Source organism: Amblyomma mixtum, chromosome 5 (genome assembly GCF_055824585.1).
Source record: "Amblyomma mixtum isolate Tamu chromosome 5, ASM5582458v1, whole genome shotgun sequence".
NCBI lineage: Eukaryota > Metazoa > Arthropoda > Arachnida > Ixodida > Ixodidae > Amblyomma > Amblyomma mixtum.
The window spans coordinates 26,421,109-26,433,789 of record NC_143016.1 but is presented as its reverse complement, the minus strand read 5'-3'; the positions used below and the strand labels follow the sequence as shown (position 1 = coordinate 26,433,789).

The window sequence follows — 12,681 nt, the reverse complement described above, 5'->3', positions numbered from 1 at the left end:
TGGAAAGAAACGCGAAAAGCGCGGCGCCTACGCGCTCCGCTGTTCGAATTTCTTTTGATGGCGCTTTTACCGAGGTTTTTAAAAAAAAGACGTTAGAGTCGTCCTCGAATGCATCACGGAGAACTCTAGCAACTTTTTGCTACCACCGAAGTAAAAGCGCGTTTAAAAAAAATGCGAACAGTGGAGCGCCCGGGCTCCGCTCTGTTCGCGTTTCTTTCCATCGTGATAGTACTATACATTTATTCACTACGACGGAGTGTATCGCTCGGCCGTTGTTGAATTGCAGCGCTACGCAACGCGTGGTCTTGTCACAGTGATATTGGGAATCGCTTTTTGCTTTGTTTCTACCTTTTTATTCCGATATTTTATTTTTGTTTTATTTTTAGTGCTTCCCTTCATTACATTTATCTTTAAGCCCGGCAAAGCGTTGCGGTTCCGGGCTCCGTGCCTTTTTCTTTTTTTTTATCTTTTTATGAAAGGACAAATAAAAGGGTAAAAAGGGTATACCGCCGCTGCCAAAATTAATGCGCGTGGAGCGAGTCCTAGTCGTTTCAGGCGTGCTTCGGTTTGGTGGAGGTCAAATAACTAATCATAAAAGTCTAAATGCGTCTGGTAAATTCTATCACATTCGTGAAATCGGTAGTTTAGGAAATAGTGCGAGGTGCCTCCATGTGGCTAACGAACTAAAAAAAATTACTCTTTTGCAGTGCTATAGTGTCCAGATTAAAGACCCCACCCAGTGTAAAGCCAAAAGTTCGGGAAGTTGGATAACGTGCATGATGTAACAATAGCGCAAAAGGAACACGCCCTTGTCTGCGTCGTTTCCTTTCCGTCCCTCGTGTCCCTTTTGCACTATTGTTACATCATGAACGCACCCAGTGTACACTCACTGGCCGCCAGACGTGCTTAATTTTTTTTTTCTTTTTAAGTAGGCCGAACGATATTGTTTTTTTTTTTTAAAATTTATTTACGCACATACTGCTGGCCATGATTAGGTCCAAGCAGGCAGGGCAATTTACACCGTATTAAAAAAATCAAGCAAAATTATATAAAATATAGAGCGATTCATATGGCAATTCACAACATAAATGTCACTTACAGCATAAATAATTTGAAAGTAATAAAACTTTGAGATGTACGGCGAGCTCTGAGGTGTAATATAAAAAAAAAACAAAAATTTGCAAGGAACCATTCAGCATAGAAAACAGGGAGATGGTAAGGTGACGGTAAGGGGATGTTAAGGCGGTGGTAAGTGCCAGTAAGCAGCAAAAAAAGTCAGCCTCGCGATGGCAGCGAAAGCCTTATGCATGAGAAAATCGTAACACTGAAAACCATGTGCGGCGTGAAACGTAATGGGCAGTAATGGAAGAAAACATGCTTCACTGTCTCCACGTGTACGTAGTCCGCAAAATGCAAAATTTGACATTCAGCATGTATTATCCACAAATTGAATCGCGGAAAATACTGTACCTTTAACCATGCTTTAAAGTATGAATCATTCAAGCAACACGCATAGCTGAATAGCTTAATTCGAGAGACCTGTCAGGTTAACCCTTCCTAAACAATTAAACATCTTCTGATCGCTTCATTTAATGCGTGATCATCATTCAGCCAGGAATGGAAAAGCAAACCCTCAGCAGGGCTAACCTCTCCTGTACTCCAGAAAATTCTTTTCCTATTTCTTGAGCTCATGTTGGAAGCGGTAACGCACTAACTCATAAAAGCGGCAGCGACATTCCTAAAAATAAAACAAGAATTTGTCGCAGCGCGTACGAAACGGTGACAACGAGAGAGAACGATAACGACAGGACGAACGCTGCACTTCCAACTGATAGTTTATTGAAAAAACCGAAGCTTAAGTCCAGTCCTACTAGTCATCTTGTGGAAATCAGTCAGTTTACCAAAAAAGCTATTTCAATATAATGCAGAACTAAAGATGGTGCGCTGATACATTGACTGCCTGCTAATCTGATATCGTATGCTTCCACAATTTCTTTTTGGACTTGGTCTTTCCCGCGCCCAAGCAATTTGTATGGTTTTTTTCGAAATACAGGTTTGCATTTGCAGTGCCGATAATGCACGGCAAGATGCCCGCTCTTCCCTTCCTTGACCAAACTGTAGTGCTCCCTAGCTCTTATTAGAACGATGTCCTGTTTGCCCAACGTGTGCTCTATTACAGGTAAGAGGAATGCTGTAAGCTTCATCAATTGTACACTGCGTGAAACAGAGTTGGTGCTTGGTAGCGTATACCGGCTTTTTCTTCTTTACCATCTTTGGATAAATTTTGAAAGCTTGCTGGGAGCTGAGAAAAGCACATCTACATTGTATCTTCTTGCTATCTTCTTTAGGTTGCGGGATACCTTGTGAACATACGGTATGATTTGAGTGTGCTTTCTTTGATCTTGATATACTTGTTTTTTTTTGTTTTTTTTTACTCATGTTCTTCTTTTGCAGCAATTTTTCTGCAACTGTTGATACAGTATCTGCCGGGAAGCCTGACATGCGTATTCACTCTATTTGCAGTTTAACGCTTTCTTGCATTTGATGCGGACATGTTTTTTTTTAAAGTTGCGTTAAAACAATTAATCGCGATCCCTCTCTTGATTAACTTCGAGTGTGCACTGCTGTATGGGAGAAGTGCCTTCTTCGAATTGGGATTGAACATCCAGCAGATATGGTCTTCCAAAAAAGAAATTTTTAACTCGAGAAACTGTATGCTGTTATTGCATAGGGGTTCGAAAGCAAAATTCAGGCCTTTTGAAGCATTTTTGAACGATGCTAGAATAACGGCAATTGCTTTGTCAATGGATAAAATTTTCTTCGTGTCCATTACCACTAAAAGGTCATCTACCTACCTAAAAATGCCTAGGTGAGGAAGTGAGCTTAGCAAACCTTTGTCAACACTTGAAAAAAAAAAATGTCAGTAAGAACAGACGCAGCACATGAACCGATGCAAATTCCATCCTTTTGTAAGTAGAAGTGGTCGTCAAAATTGATGGCGGTTGACTGAAGATAAAATTCTAAAAGGGCTAAAGAATTGTCGCCGCTCCCACTCGACCTGTTTTGAAAAGGCACTTCTCCCGTCTCTTCAACTGCATTTTTAACAGCTCTAAATAATTCTTTGTGCGGAATAGAGTAATAAAAGTCCTCGGTCTCAATGGAGAAGCCGAAGGATGCTGTAGTGGTCAACCCGAGACCTTTCTTAAGTTCATCAATAACTTGAAGCGAGCTTCGTAAGAGAAAAGGGGCTTGGGTCTTCAGGGTCTTGAGATGCATTTGGAGATAGTTTGCTATTTCAGACTGCCAGCTACCCTTTTCTGAAACTATGACTCGGAATGAAAGATTCAGCTTGTGCGTCTTGCACGAGAAGAAAGCTTCAAGGGTGCAATTCTCAGAATTCTTGACTCTGCTTGCGACTGAATCCAGGTGCTTAGGTGCACATCCGAAGTGCTGTGCTCTTCTGTGATCGCTTCTTGAACTTAGTCTCCTTGAAATTCTTCTCAAGGGCTTGAATGGCCTTCTTTTCATACTCTCTTTTTTGTAGCACTACAAAACCTCCTTTGTCGGATTGTACAACCAAGAGGTCATGCTGCTCAAGAAAGCTAACCACCTTTTTGTGCTGAGGACGGAGCTTTGAAATATGACTCACGTTCCTTGCCACGGATTCTGCTCCGGCCCCAATGGCTCTGTCCTTGTCTCGCTCCTTCGCTCTTCCTGCGATGCGGCGCACCATGACCAGTAGTTCCGGCTTCCCTGGAGCAGGCTGAGAGCAGAATTTGGGTCCCTTTTCAAGGATGCAACGGATTTCGTCCGACAACGTGCATTCGCCCAAAACGTCGTCCTCGTTGGATGCTGTCTGAGTTCTTCTCCTTGGCAGAAGGAACAGACGGGCCTCTGCGCCTAAAGAATTCCGTGCTCTGTGCAGCCAACTTCCTGTACTAATCGAACTTCCTGGCCGCACTACGCGGGTCTTCTCCTTCATGGACGAGTGCACGAAGCCAGTCTTTATACATTCGGACTTGGCGCAATCCTTCGGACTTGAATATCCTGCCCAACCACCTTCCGTGGCCCGAGGACGGCGACACAACTCCGAGCAAAGCACTTATCCCATATAGCAGTGCGCGCTCGAATTTAGTCAAGAGAAGGATTTCGATCAATTGTCTCAACGCACCTTTTTGTTTATTGTTTATTGTAATACCCACAGCGCCACAAGTGGCATTACAGTGGGGGGGGGGGGGGGGGGGGGGGGGGGAATAACACATCATACAAACGAAAAAAAGGTAACAAAGTGCAGCACAGACAATGCAACCATGATGCAACATTAATACAGCCTAAAAACAGCATTCACAGAGATGAAGAGAATAAATCACCTGGCGTAATTAATACTACTACCTCTTCAGAGAGCCGGTTCCAATCTCTTATAGACCTAGGGAAAAAAGCATATTTGTACATCTCTTATTTACAGTTAATTTCCTTAACTTTTAATCGATGGTCACGGCGTAGCGAAATATAGGAAAAAAACTTGTCCGCATCAAATGCAATAAAGCCTCAAACTGCAAACTGAGCGATTACGCATGTTAGGCTTCCCGGCAGATACTATATCAGTAGTTGCAGAAAAATTGCTGCAAAAGAAAAATATCAGTAAAAAACAAGTATATGAAGATCAGAGGAAGCCCACTCAAATGGTACCGCATTTTCACAAGGTATCCCACAACCTAAAGAAGATAGCAAGAAGATACAATGTAGATGTGCGTTTCTCAGCTCCCAGCAAACTTCCAAAAATTTATCCAACGATGGTAAAGAAGAAAAAGCCGGTGTGCGCTATCAAGCACCAACTCTCTTTCACGCAGTGTACAACTGATGAAGTTTGCAGGTTTCCTCTTACCTGTAATAGAGCACACGTCGGGCAAACAGGACGTTGTTTTAATCAAGGAGCTAGAGAGCACTACAATTCGGAAAAGGAAGGCAAGAGTGGGCATCTTGCCGTGCATTGCCGAGACTGCAAATGCAAACCCATATTTCGAAAAACCAAATTTCTTGGGCGCGGGAAAGATCAAGTCGAAAAAGAAATTGTGGAGGCATACCATATCAGATTAGGAGGCTGTCAATGTACCAGCGTACCATCTTTAGTTCTGCATGATTATGAAATAGCTTTTTTGGAAAACTGACTGATTTCCACAAGATGACCTTTAGTACTGTACTTAAGCTTCGTTTTTTTTTTTTTTCAATAAACTATCAGTTGGAAGTGCAGCGCTCGTCCTGTCGTGATCGATCTGTCTCTTTGTCCCCGTTTCGTTCGCGCTGCAACAAATTCTTGTATTATATATCAACACCATCTGGCCCAAACTTTAGTACTTCTGCACATTCGTCAAGTATTAGGCTAAGAAGAAAAAGTCGTTAAAAGTCCATCAGTTTTTAAATGATGGACTCTTTAGACTGCAACTCGTTGTAGAAGCATGGTCGCCTGCTCCCGGTTGGTTGTTGCAGACGCTAATGACATAACACACAATGAACACGAGGCGAAATCCCATGCACAATTTGTACGCTTGGCAGGAATAAAACGAGCGGATGACACTTCCAGAAATCACATGCTGCTAACGCACACTTTGCCTCATCAATCACACCGATCGTCTGTGAATATTTCCTTTTCTACCATGATTGATGATACAACGGAAGTTCTCTAGATTTTTTTATTCTCTCCTACCTACGTCAGTAGCGTAAGGAGGCGGTCAATTCTCCAGCTAGGCGCGTGCATGCGATCAGGAGGCGACGAAGAAGAAAACGAGGAGAGTACGAAAGCGCTGCTGAATTCGCCTTGCTTGAAATCCTCCTCGCAACAGGCATCGAGAAGAGCCAAGGGTAACTGCAACCAGCGCCTAGCGCAATGAAGAAGCCCAAGCGCAAGACATCGTTCGCCGTCGGACGTTGCGACACCGAGGTAGGCTGTGATTTGTATCGGGCGTATAGGTGCGTTTAGTCGCTCGCTTCTCCATTGTATGAAGAACCGGCAACGACTGAAGCGTAATTATGCATTCGCACTGTGTCCGATCAACTCTGCATCGTGGCGAAGCGTACTTCCCTCGGGGACAAGGGAATGGAAAGAGTTGCTCGTGGCTCTTGCGGTAATACAGGACGTGCTACGTCCGTCGCTCCGGACGACGCTGGTGAGCACACTCAGTTGGGGTTCGGTTACACTACACATAAACACCCCCCAAAGCAAAAGAGTGGACAGCCGTGGCCGTAGCTCAGTTGGTAGAGCACCGGACGCGAAAGTCAAAGGTCGTGGGGCCGGATCCCAGCGGCTTCACATGGTTGTTTTTCTTCTGTTTTTGTTATTCTCCCATTGATTGAAAACTTCAAATTTAGCCACCGTGGTGGCTCAGTGGTTATGGGGCTCGGCTGCTGACCCTAACGACGCGGGTTCGATCCCGGCCGATGAAGGCGAAATTCTAGAGGGCCGTGTACTGTGCTTGTCAGTGCACGTTAAAGAACCCCAGGTGGTCGAAATTTCCGTAGCCCTTCACTACGACGTCCTTCATAGCATGTGTCGCTTTGGGACGTTAAATCCTCGTAAACCAAACCGTCACTACAGCTCAGGAATTCGGGGTTCACTGGCGGTCCCAGCTTGCATACGTCGCATAGGCAACGTGCGCAAGGAATTCGTTGATCCCAACAGGCTGCAGAACTCTTTTTTTTTCGCGCAGCTGTAAGACATCCAGCTGGGCAGCTAATCCAGCTTGAAAAAGCAATGTTCTGCAGCTATAACTATCTAATAAACAGTTTGGACTGACTAAAGTGACGCACACTATACACTACGCTGAACTCGAGTATCATTCCGCCCGGCGTTAAACTAACGTAACCGAAATGCTTTACCTTATAGGCGGTGCCGGAAAAGGCCGCAGCGACTGAGACAGAAGCGGCACCTCCGTTGGCTAGTGCCGAACAGCACCCTGCAGACAGGGACGAGAGCAGGCGAGCTCCGGTGGCCCCCCTCAACCTCCTCGAGTCAACTGTTACGTACACCAAAAGGGCGAGCTCCAGCATGACCACCATGGCTGAGCGAGTGAGTGTCGAAGAGCTTCAACTGCCGTGGCCCGTGGATAGCTCTTGCGTGGTCAGGGTCAGAAGTAAGGCGGCAGTCGTACGGGTGAAGGCTGCTGGCGCGTGCTCGCACCCAAGAGAACGAGCTCAGAAAGGACACAGTCTACGCAACGACTGCTCTCGACGGTCATATTTAACGACCGATGAGGCGGAACGTCTGGGCACAGATTCTAGCATTCGGCAAGGTAATGCTATTAGCTGCACAACGATTATGCGGAACCTCTGGTCGACCTTATTGATCTTACCTAGTTCACTTAAAAAGCTTGTCAGTTGCTGCCGCAAAAAAAATGTGTCAAATGGTCGAGCTGAAATTTGAGAATGCTGTCTCGCGTTTATGCCATTAACGTGGCCCGCTGGTTACGTCACTAAGAGCAAGAATCCTCTAACCGCAGCAGCGATGGCTTAGTGGTTTGAGCATCCACCTCACATGCGGGAGGAGAGGGGTTCGATCCCTAGTGCCGCCGAGTACCGACCGACGATACATCGGGTACTAGATTTCGCCTGACCTTGTGCGTGGTTTATTTCGGGTGAAATGCATGGAAAACGGGTCTTTGACCCAAGCTTGTGCAAACGGAAAATGCCTCATGCCATGGCGCTCTTCGGCCAAAGGTGCCGTTTCCTGTAAAATTGATCAGTATATAGTCTTCTAGCACAATTACCTCAGACGGAGTGTGCCGCTTCAATACCGCGCACGGCGCTGCTGCCGGCCTATCGGAAGAGACGCCGGCGCCGCGGTACTTATAACGCGATGACGTTAGAGGTCCCGTACGGCCGAAAACCCGGCGTCAGCGTCGTTGTGACTAGAAAACCTTGATTGGCCGAGAGGTTAGTAGCGTAGAAAAGCAGTTTCGCCGAAAGGAAAGAAAGGTGGTCAAGCGGAATGGTGCCGCTGCTCTTTGGGCCGGAAGCCGGGCATGTTATTTACACACCACTGAGGAACGTTCGTTCAGCGCACTGTGGGCATATTACATTACTGGAGCATTAGGTGAATTAAGGCCGCTAATTAGCGTCGCGAATTAATATGAGCGATGATATGCAATAAAGCAGAATGTGATGGTAACAAGAGTGTCGATGTCTTCGAAAGGCTGCGCCAGGGGACCCCCAAGCGGTCGTAGGGAGCCTGGGGGTCCCCTGGCAATGAACGAAAGCTCTACTCCTCCCCTACAAAGCTAAAGGTCATGTGGCTATGAAATTTGACCTTCAAACCAAGAGGAGCGGAGGCTTGGCTCTGGCGTCATACCACGTGACTCGCCACGCCTCGCCACAGCTATGCGCGTCGAGCCGATGCCGCTGGCTCGCATAGCAACTATCGAATCACGTGACTCTCTGCGCCTCGCCATTGCTGCGTTGCGGAGCCGACGGCACTCTCGCAAGTGCCGGAAATTGCGTGACGCGCCGTTCGCTAAAAGCGTGTGGCGTGTGTTGACCTTCACACGAAGTCATGGATGAACAACGTGCCGGAGCTGGTGCTTCGATGATGTATCGTCACCGTCCAGCGGAATCTGATGGTCCTTACGATATGGGAAGGCGTCAGATTGGATTGGCAAAAGAGTTACAACGTACCCGATTACAAGCCGAAACCGAAGAGGAGCGAAGCAGGATTCGAGAAGAAACTGAAAAGTGAGCATGCTAGACGAGAGCGGAAACGAGCAGATGAGGCTGCCCATGCCTCTGCTTCGACCAGTGCATGAACCATCGATGGGAACCTTTCGTCGATGGTTTGCGAAGAGTCAAGCCGGAGGCTCACCGACCATACGATTCGCCTGGCCCAGTGTGTAAGTACGACGAATCGATATGCAGTGAAGTTTAATAAAAGCTAAACCATGTATAACGTGCTTAACATAGCTTTCGCTCGTCTTATTAGGTTCATCCGGGTTGAACCACAGATAATTTTTTTTTGCTGCCGCTGGTCACGTGTGTCCTTACTGCTACGAATTCCGGCATACGGAAAACGGTGCACTTACATACCATAATTTTGCGTGCGTAATAACTATTCAGCGTGTTTTTATATTTCACTAATAGGCCTCCTTGGTGTTCTGTGCGTCTTTACGAGCGCGGGTGCACATTTCGACGGGACTCATTTTGGCAGGAAAGAGAAATTGAAAAATTGTTGAGCTGTTGAGCCTTTTACGCCAGCCAACTGCCTCATAATACTTCTTCAAGCAATTTTCAATCCTAGTAGAAGTTGTCTAGTATGTCCAAAAGACAAAGGTAAGCAAAGTACCACGTAAGAGGTCCAAGAGAGGAATTAGCAGGGCTTGTTGGTTCGTGACACAAAAATTAGCAGCGCAACAGACGGGACAAGAAGAGAGGCACATAGACGAGCGCTGACTAGCAACTGAAATAAATTTATTGCAGCAACGGCAATATATATCGCAGGCCACGCCAACAGCCTAAAAAAAAAAACAACACCCTTAAAACCGAGCAACAAGACTTTTCTCACCTCAGGTTGACAGAAGGAGTGCTGACTGCTCTTTTTTGAATGACATGCGCTTAAAATAGTTTGCGCACTCCTCAGCACCTTGCTTCTGTAAAAATTTGCGGTGCAATGGAGGGTGGCCACGTGTTCACGTAAGTTCTTTCTCGCTCCGTCTTTGATATCTTTATTATGTTCTCTCAGCCAATCATTTAAACAGCGCCCGGTCTGTCCTATGTATGGAGACCAGCATGATAATGGTATAGCGTAGGCTTCTTTTTTACATTCAGTGAAAGTATTTACGAGTTTCTTTTCGCTCTCTTTTGGCAGCCGGTCTTCTCGGTTGGCCATCTTTCAAATTTTTTTGCGCTGCGTGGGTCTTCCTCTGAAAACAGCTTGGGACGGTCCGACGTAAGGCTGTTTTTTTTTTCTGTTCCTAACAAACTGGAAAATATTTGCAAGATGGTCAACCAAGAAGACCGGCCGCCAAAACAGTGCGAAGAGGAACACGAAAAGGCTTCTACTGGATGTAAGAAAGAAGTTGTCTACGCTATACCATTATCATCGCATGCTAGATTACTTACGTCGCCATTTTTTCAACGTTCCTTCTTCTGTGAAACTTTTGCTATATAAAACACTAATTCGTTCTAAACTGGACTATGCATCATAAGTCTGGGACCCTCCTTATGACAGTCATATTACTGCTCTTGAGATGGTTCATATTAACTCTGCGCGTTTCATTCTCACTAATTACAATCGCACTGCAAGCGTAACTACTACGAAGTCTAGCCTTTCTCTTCCATCGCTGTCACTTCGTCGAAAAGTGTCTCGTATCGCATTATTTCACAAGTTGTACCATCATCCTGTACTGCGCGATCGCCTTATCCCACAGCCATTTTATGTATCCCATCGTACTGACCATGATCATAAAGTCGGTTTAGTTTCTTCTAATACCAAATATTTTTCCCAGTCAGTTTTGCTGCGTACCTCGCGTGACTGGAATCACCTTCCCATAGGTATTGCCGGCATCAATAATTATGACAGGTTCCGCGAAGCTATAGCTTACTTTGTATACTCATGTGTTATTTAAATGTGTCTCTTCGCTGTATTTTCTGAGCTTATTCTTGTGTTTTGCCACTCCCCCTCTGTAATTCCTCTGGCCCTGAGAGGTACAATAAATGAAATGAAATCATGCGGGTCACTATACATAGGACAGTCTGAGCGCTGTTCAAATAGTAGACTGAGAGAACATAATAGAAGATCAAAGACGGCGCGAGAAAGAACTTATTTCAACACGTGGCCACCTGCAAGTGTACCGCATATTCTGAAATATGCAAGATCATTTTGACAAACGCAAGAAAAGAGATCGGATTTCTTGCTTGCTGAAGATGCGAAGAATCATGCTACTAACGTTTTTATGTTTTTATGCTGTGGGCGTGGCCTGCGCTATGTATTGCCGTTGCAACAATAAAATCTTTTCAGTTGCTAGTAAGCGCTCGTGTATGGGTCTCTCTTCATGTCCCGCCTTTTGCGCTGCTAATTTTTGCCGAGGCGTTTTGAAGCGAAAAGCTTCACTGGAATCGTCAACACCGCGCTTCGCGTGAGCCACACTACAGGTTTGCCACAGCTGCGCATGCGCGAAACCGAGTGACGTCACGCGGAGCGCAGGTGGCCCCTGCTGCCGCAGCCATCGTCGCCGCCGCGCGCTACTGCGCATGTCGCCGCCTATACAGTAACTCTAGCGCCACCGCTTCTCCTCCTCGCCACCGTTTGACCTTTCGCCGCAGCCGTGCGCAGTGCGCATTTGAAAGGAGGGGTCTATAAGGTGCGCTTGCCCATATAACAGGCGCAGACACTCGCCATGGAAGGAGAAGAAGCAACAGTCGGCCGGCGCAGAAACACCGATCCAGAAGTGGTAGCTTGGGGTTGGCTGAAAAGCAGAGAGAGCTTTTCGCTTCGAGATATCCAGGCTTAACCTTAGCTAAGCCAGAGTCATTTTTTTAAAGAAGTCTTTGGTATGACTGTGTACCTCTTTTTTTCTACATAATCAATAGTCGAAATTGCTTGAAAACGATCTAATCCAATCCCTAGACTCGTTTTGAGTGCAATGTTGCCATTTGTATGCGTTTGGGACATACGCAAAGCTTGCGCATTATAAAGACGCTTAAGTGTCCCTCAAGTTTACTCCCGCGTGCTGTTGAGTATATCCGTGCAGAAACATAAGCAGGTTTTAACAAACCAGTTTTCCATCCGTGATTTCGGAGACCCTTGCTAAACAACTGACTTCTGAAAACAACAGTTAACAACTAACTAACCAACCAACGAACTAACTAGAAAACTAAACTCCTTCCTCGCAGCTGGTGCCTTACGAACACAGTGACGCGCTAATGGCGTCGACCAGCCTGCGCTGGTCGGCGGCGCACGCCTTCTCGCGGCGTCGTGTGGCGCGGTGGCGCACGGCGCACTTCGCGAGCGAGGCCCTGCTGGCGGTGCTGTACCACGTGTACCTGGCCTGGTGCGTGGCCGACGGATGGGAGCGCGCCGAGGGCTGGTGCGGGGGCAGCCGCCTGCTGCTGGCGATCACGCTACTCGCCTACGCCGCACTCGCGCTTGTCGCCGCCACCGCGGGCCTCGACGCGCTAGCGAGGAGGAGACCCGGCCTGGACAGGCTGCTCGCCTGGTGAGACGCCTCGCGAGGATCTGCTACTAGCTTCTCAGGCTGTACCCAGTATGCGGGAGGTCAAAGCGAGCGCTGGGGCCGTTCCTTCGAACTAATCATTCCCCGAATCACCCGCCTGTTATTTTTACTTTTATTTGTAAGAAAAAAGGAGAACTAGGACAGAAAGTGTTCACGTTTTCCGAGCACGAAGAGAGGAAGAGTGAGGCCGATTCTTCTCTCCTTACGTGCCTGTTATGTTTGCCTTCTTCTGAACGAAAATCTTTCTCTTTTTCGATAAACGTTCCCTTGAAATACAGCTTCTGGGTTCTTCCCGTCGTTCTCCTCGTATCTTTGTCGTTTTGCGCTTGAAATGCATCGAAGAAATCATTCTTTTTCACTTTTGTTATTCCTAACTTACAGTTTTGACGACAGGAGTGGCAGCTGGTAAGAAACGCCAGTAACTGGTTTCGGTAGCAAAGTACGTGTTGAATGGCAAAGAGGCGTA

The 12,681-nt window shown here is 46.7% G+C and overlaps 1 protein-coding gene across 1 annotated transcript in view; it reads left to right on the top strand.

Annotated features, from left to right (window-relative positions):
• The first annotated feature begins 5,884 nt into the window (after nt 1–5,884).
• The window catches only part of LOC149341563 (sodium/nucleoside cotransporter 1-like), a 44,095-nt gene continuing 37,298 nt past the window's right edge, over nt 5,885–12,681 (top strand). The window contains exons 1-3 of the mRNA XM_089546683.1: nt 5,885–5,938; nt 6,881–7,063; nt 11,875–12,197. Coding sequence (XP_089402809.1) covers nt 5,885–5,938; nt 6,881–7,063; nt 11,875–12,197 — 560 coding nt within the window. The remainder of the gene's footprint in view (nt 5,939–6,880; nt 7,064–11,874; nt 12,198–12,681) is intronic.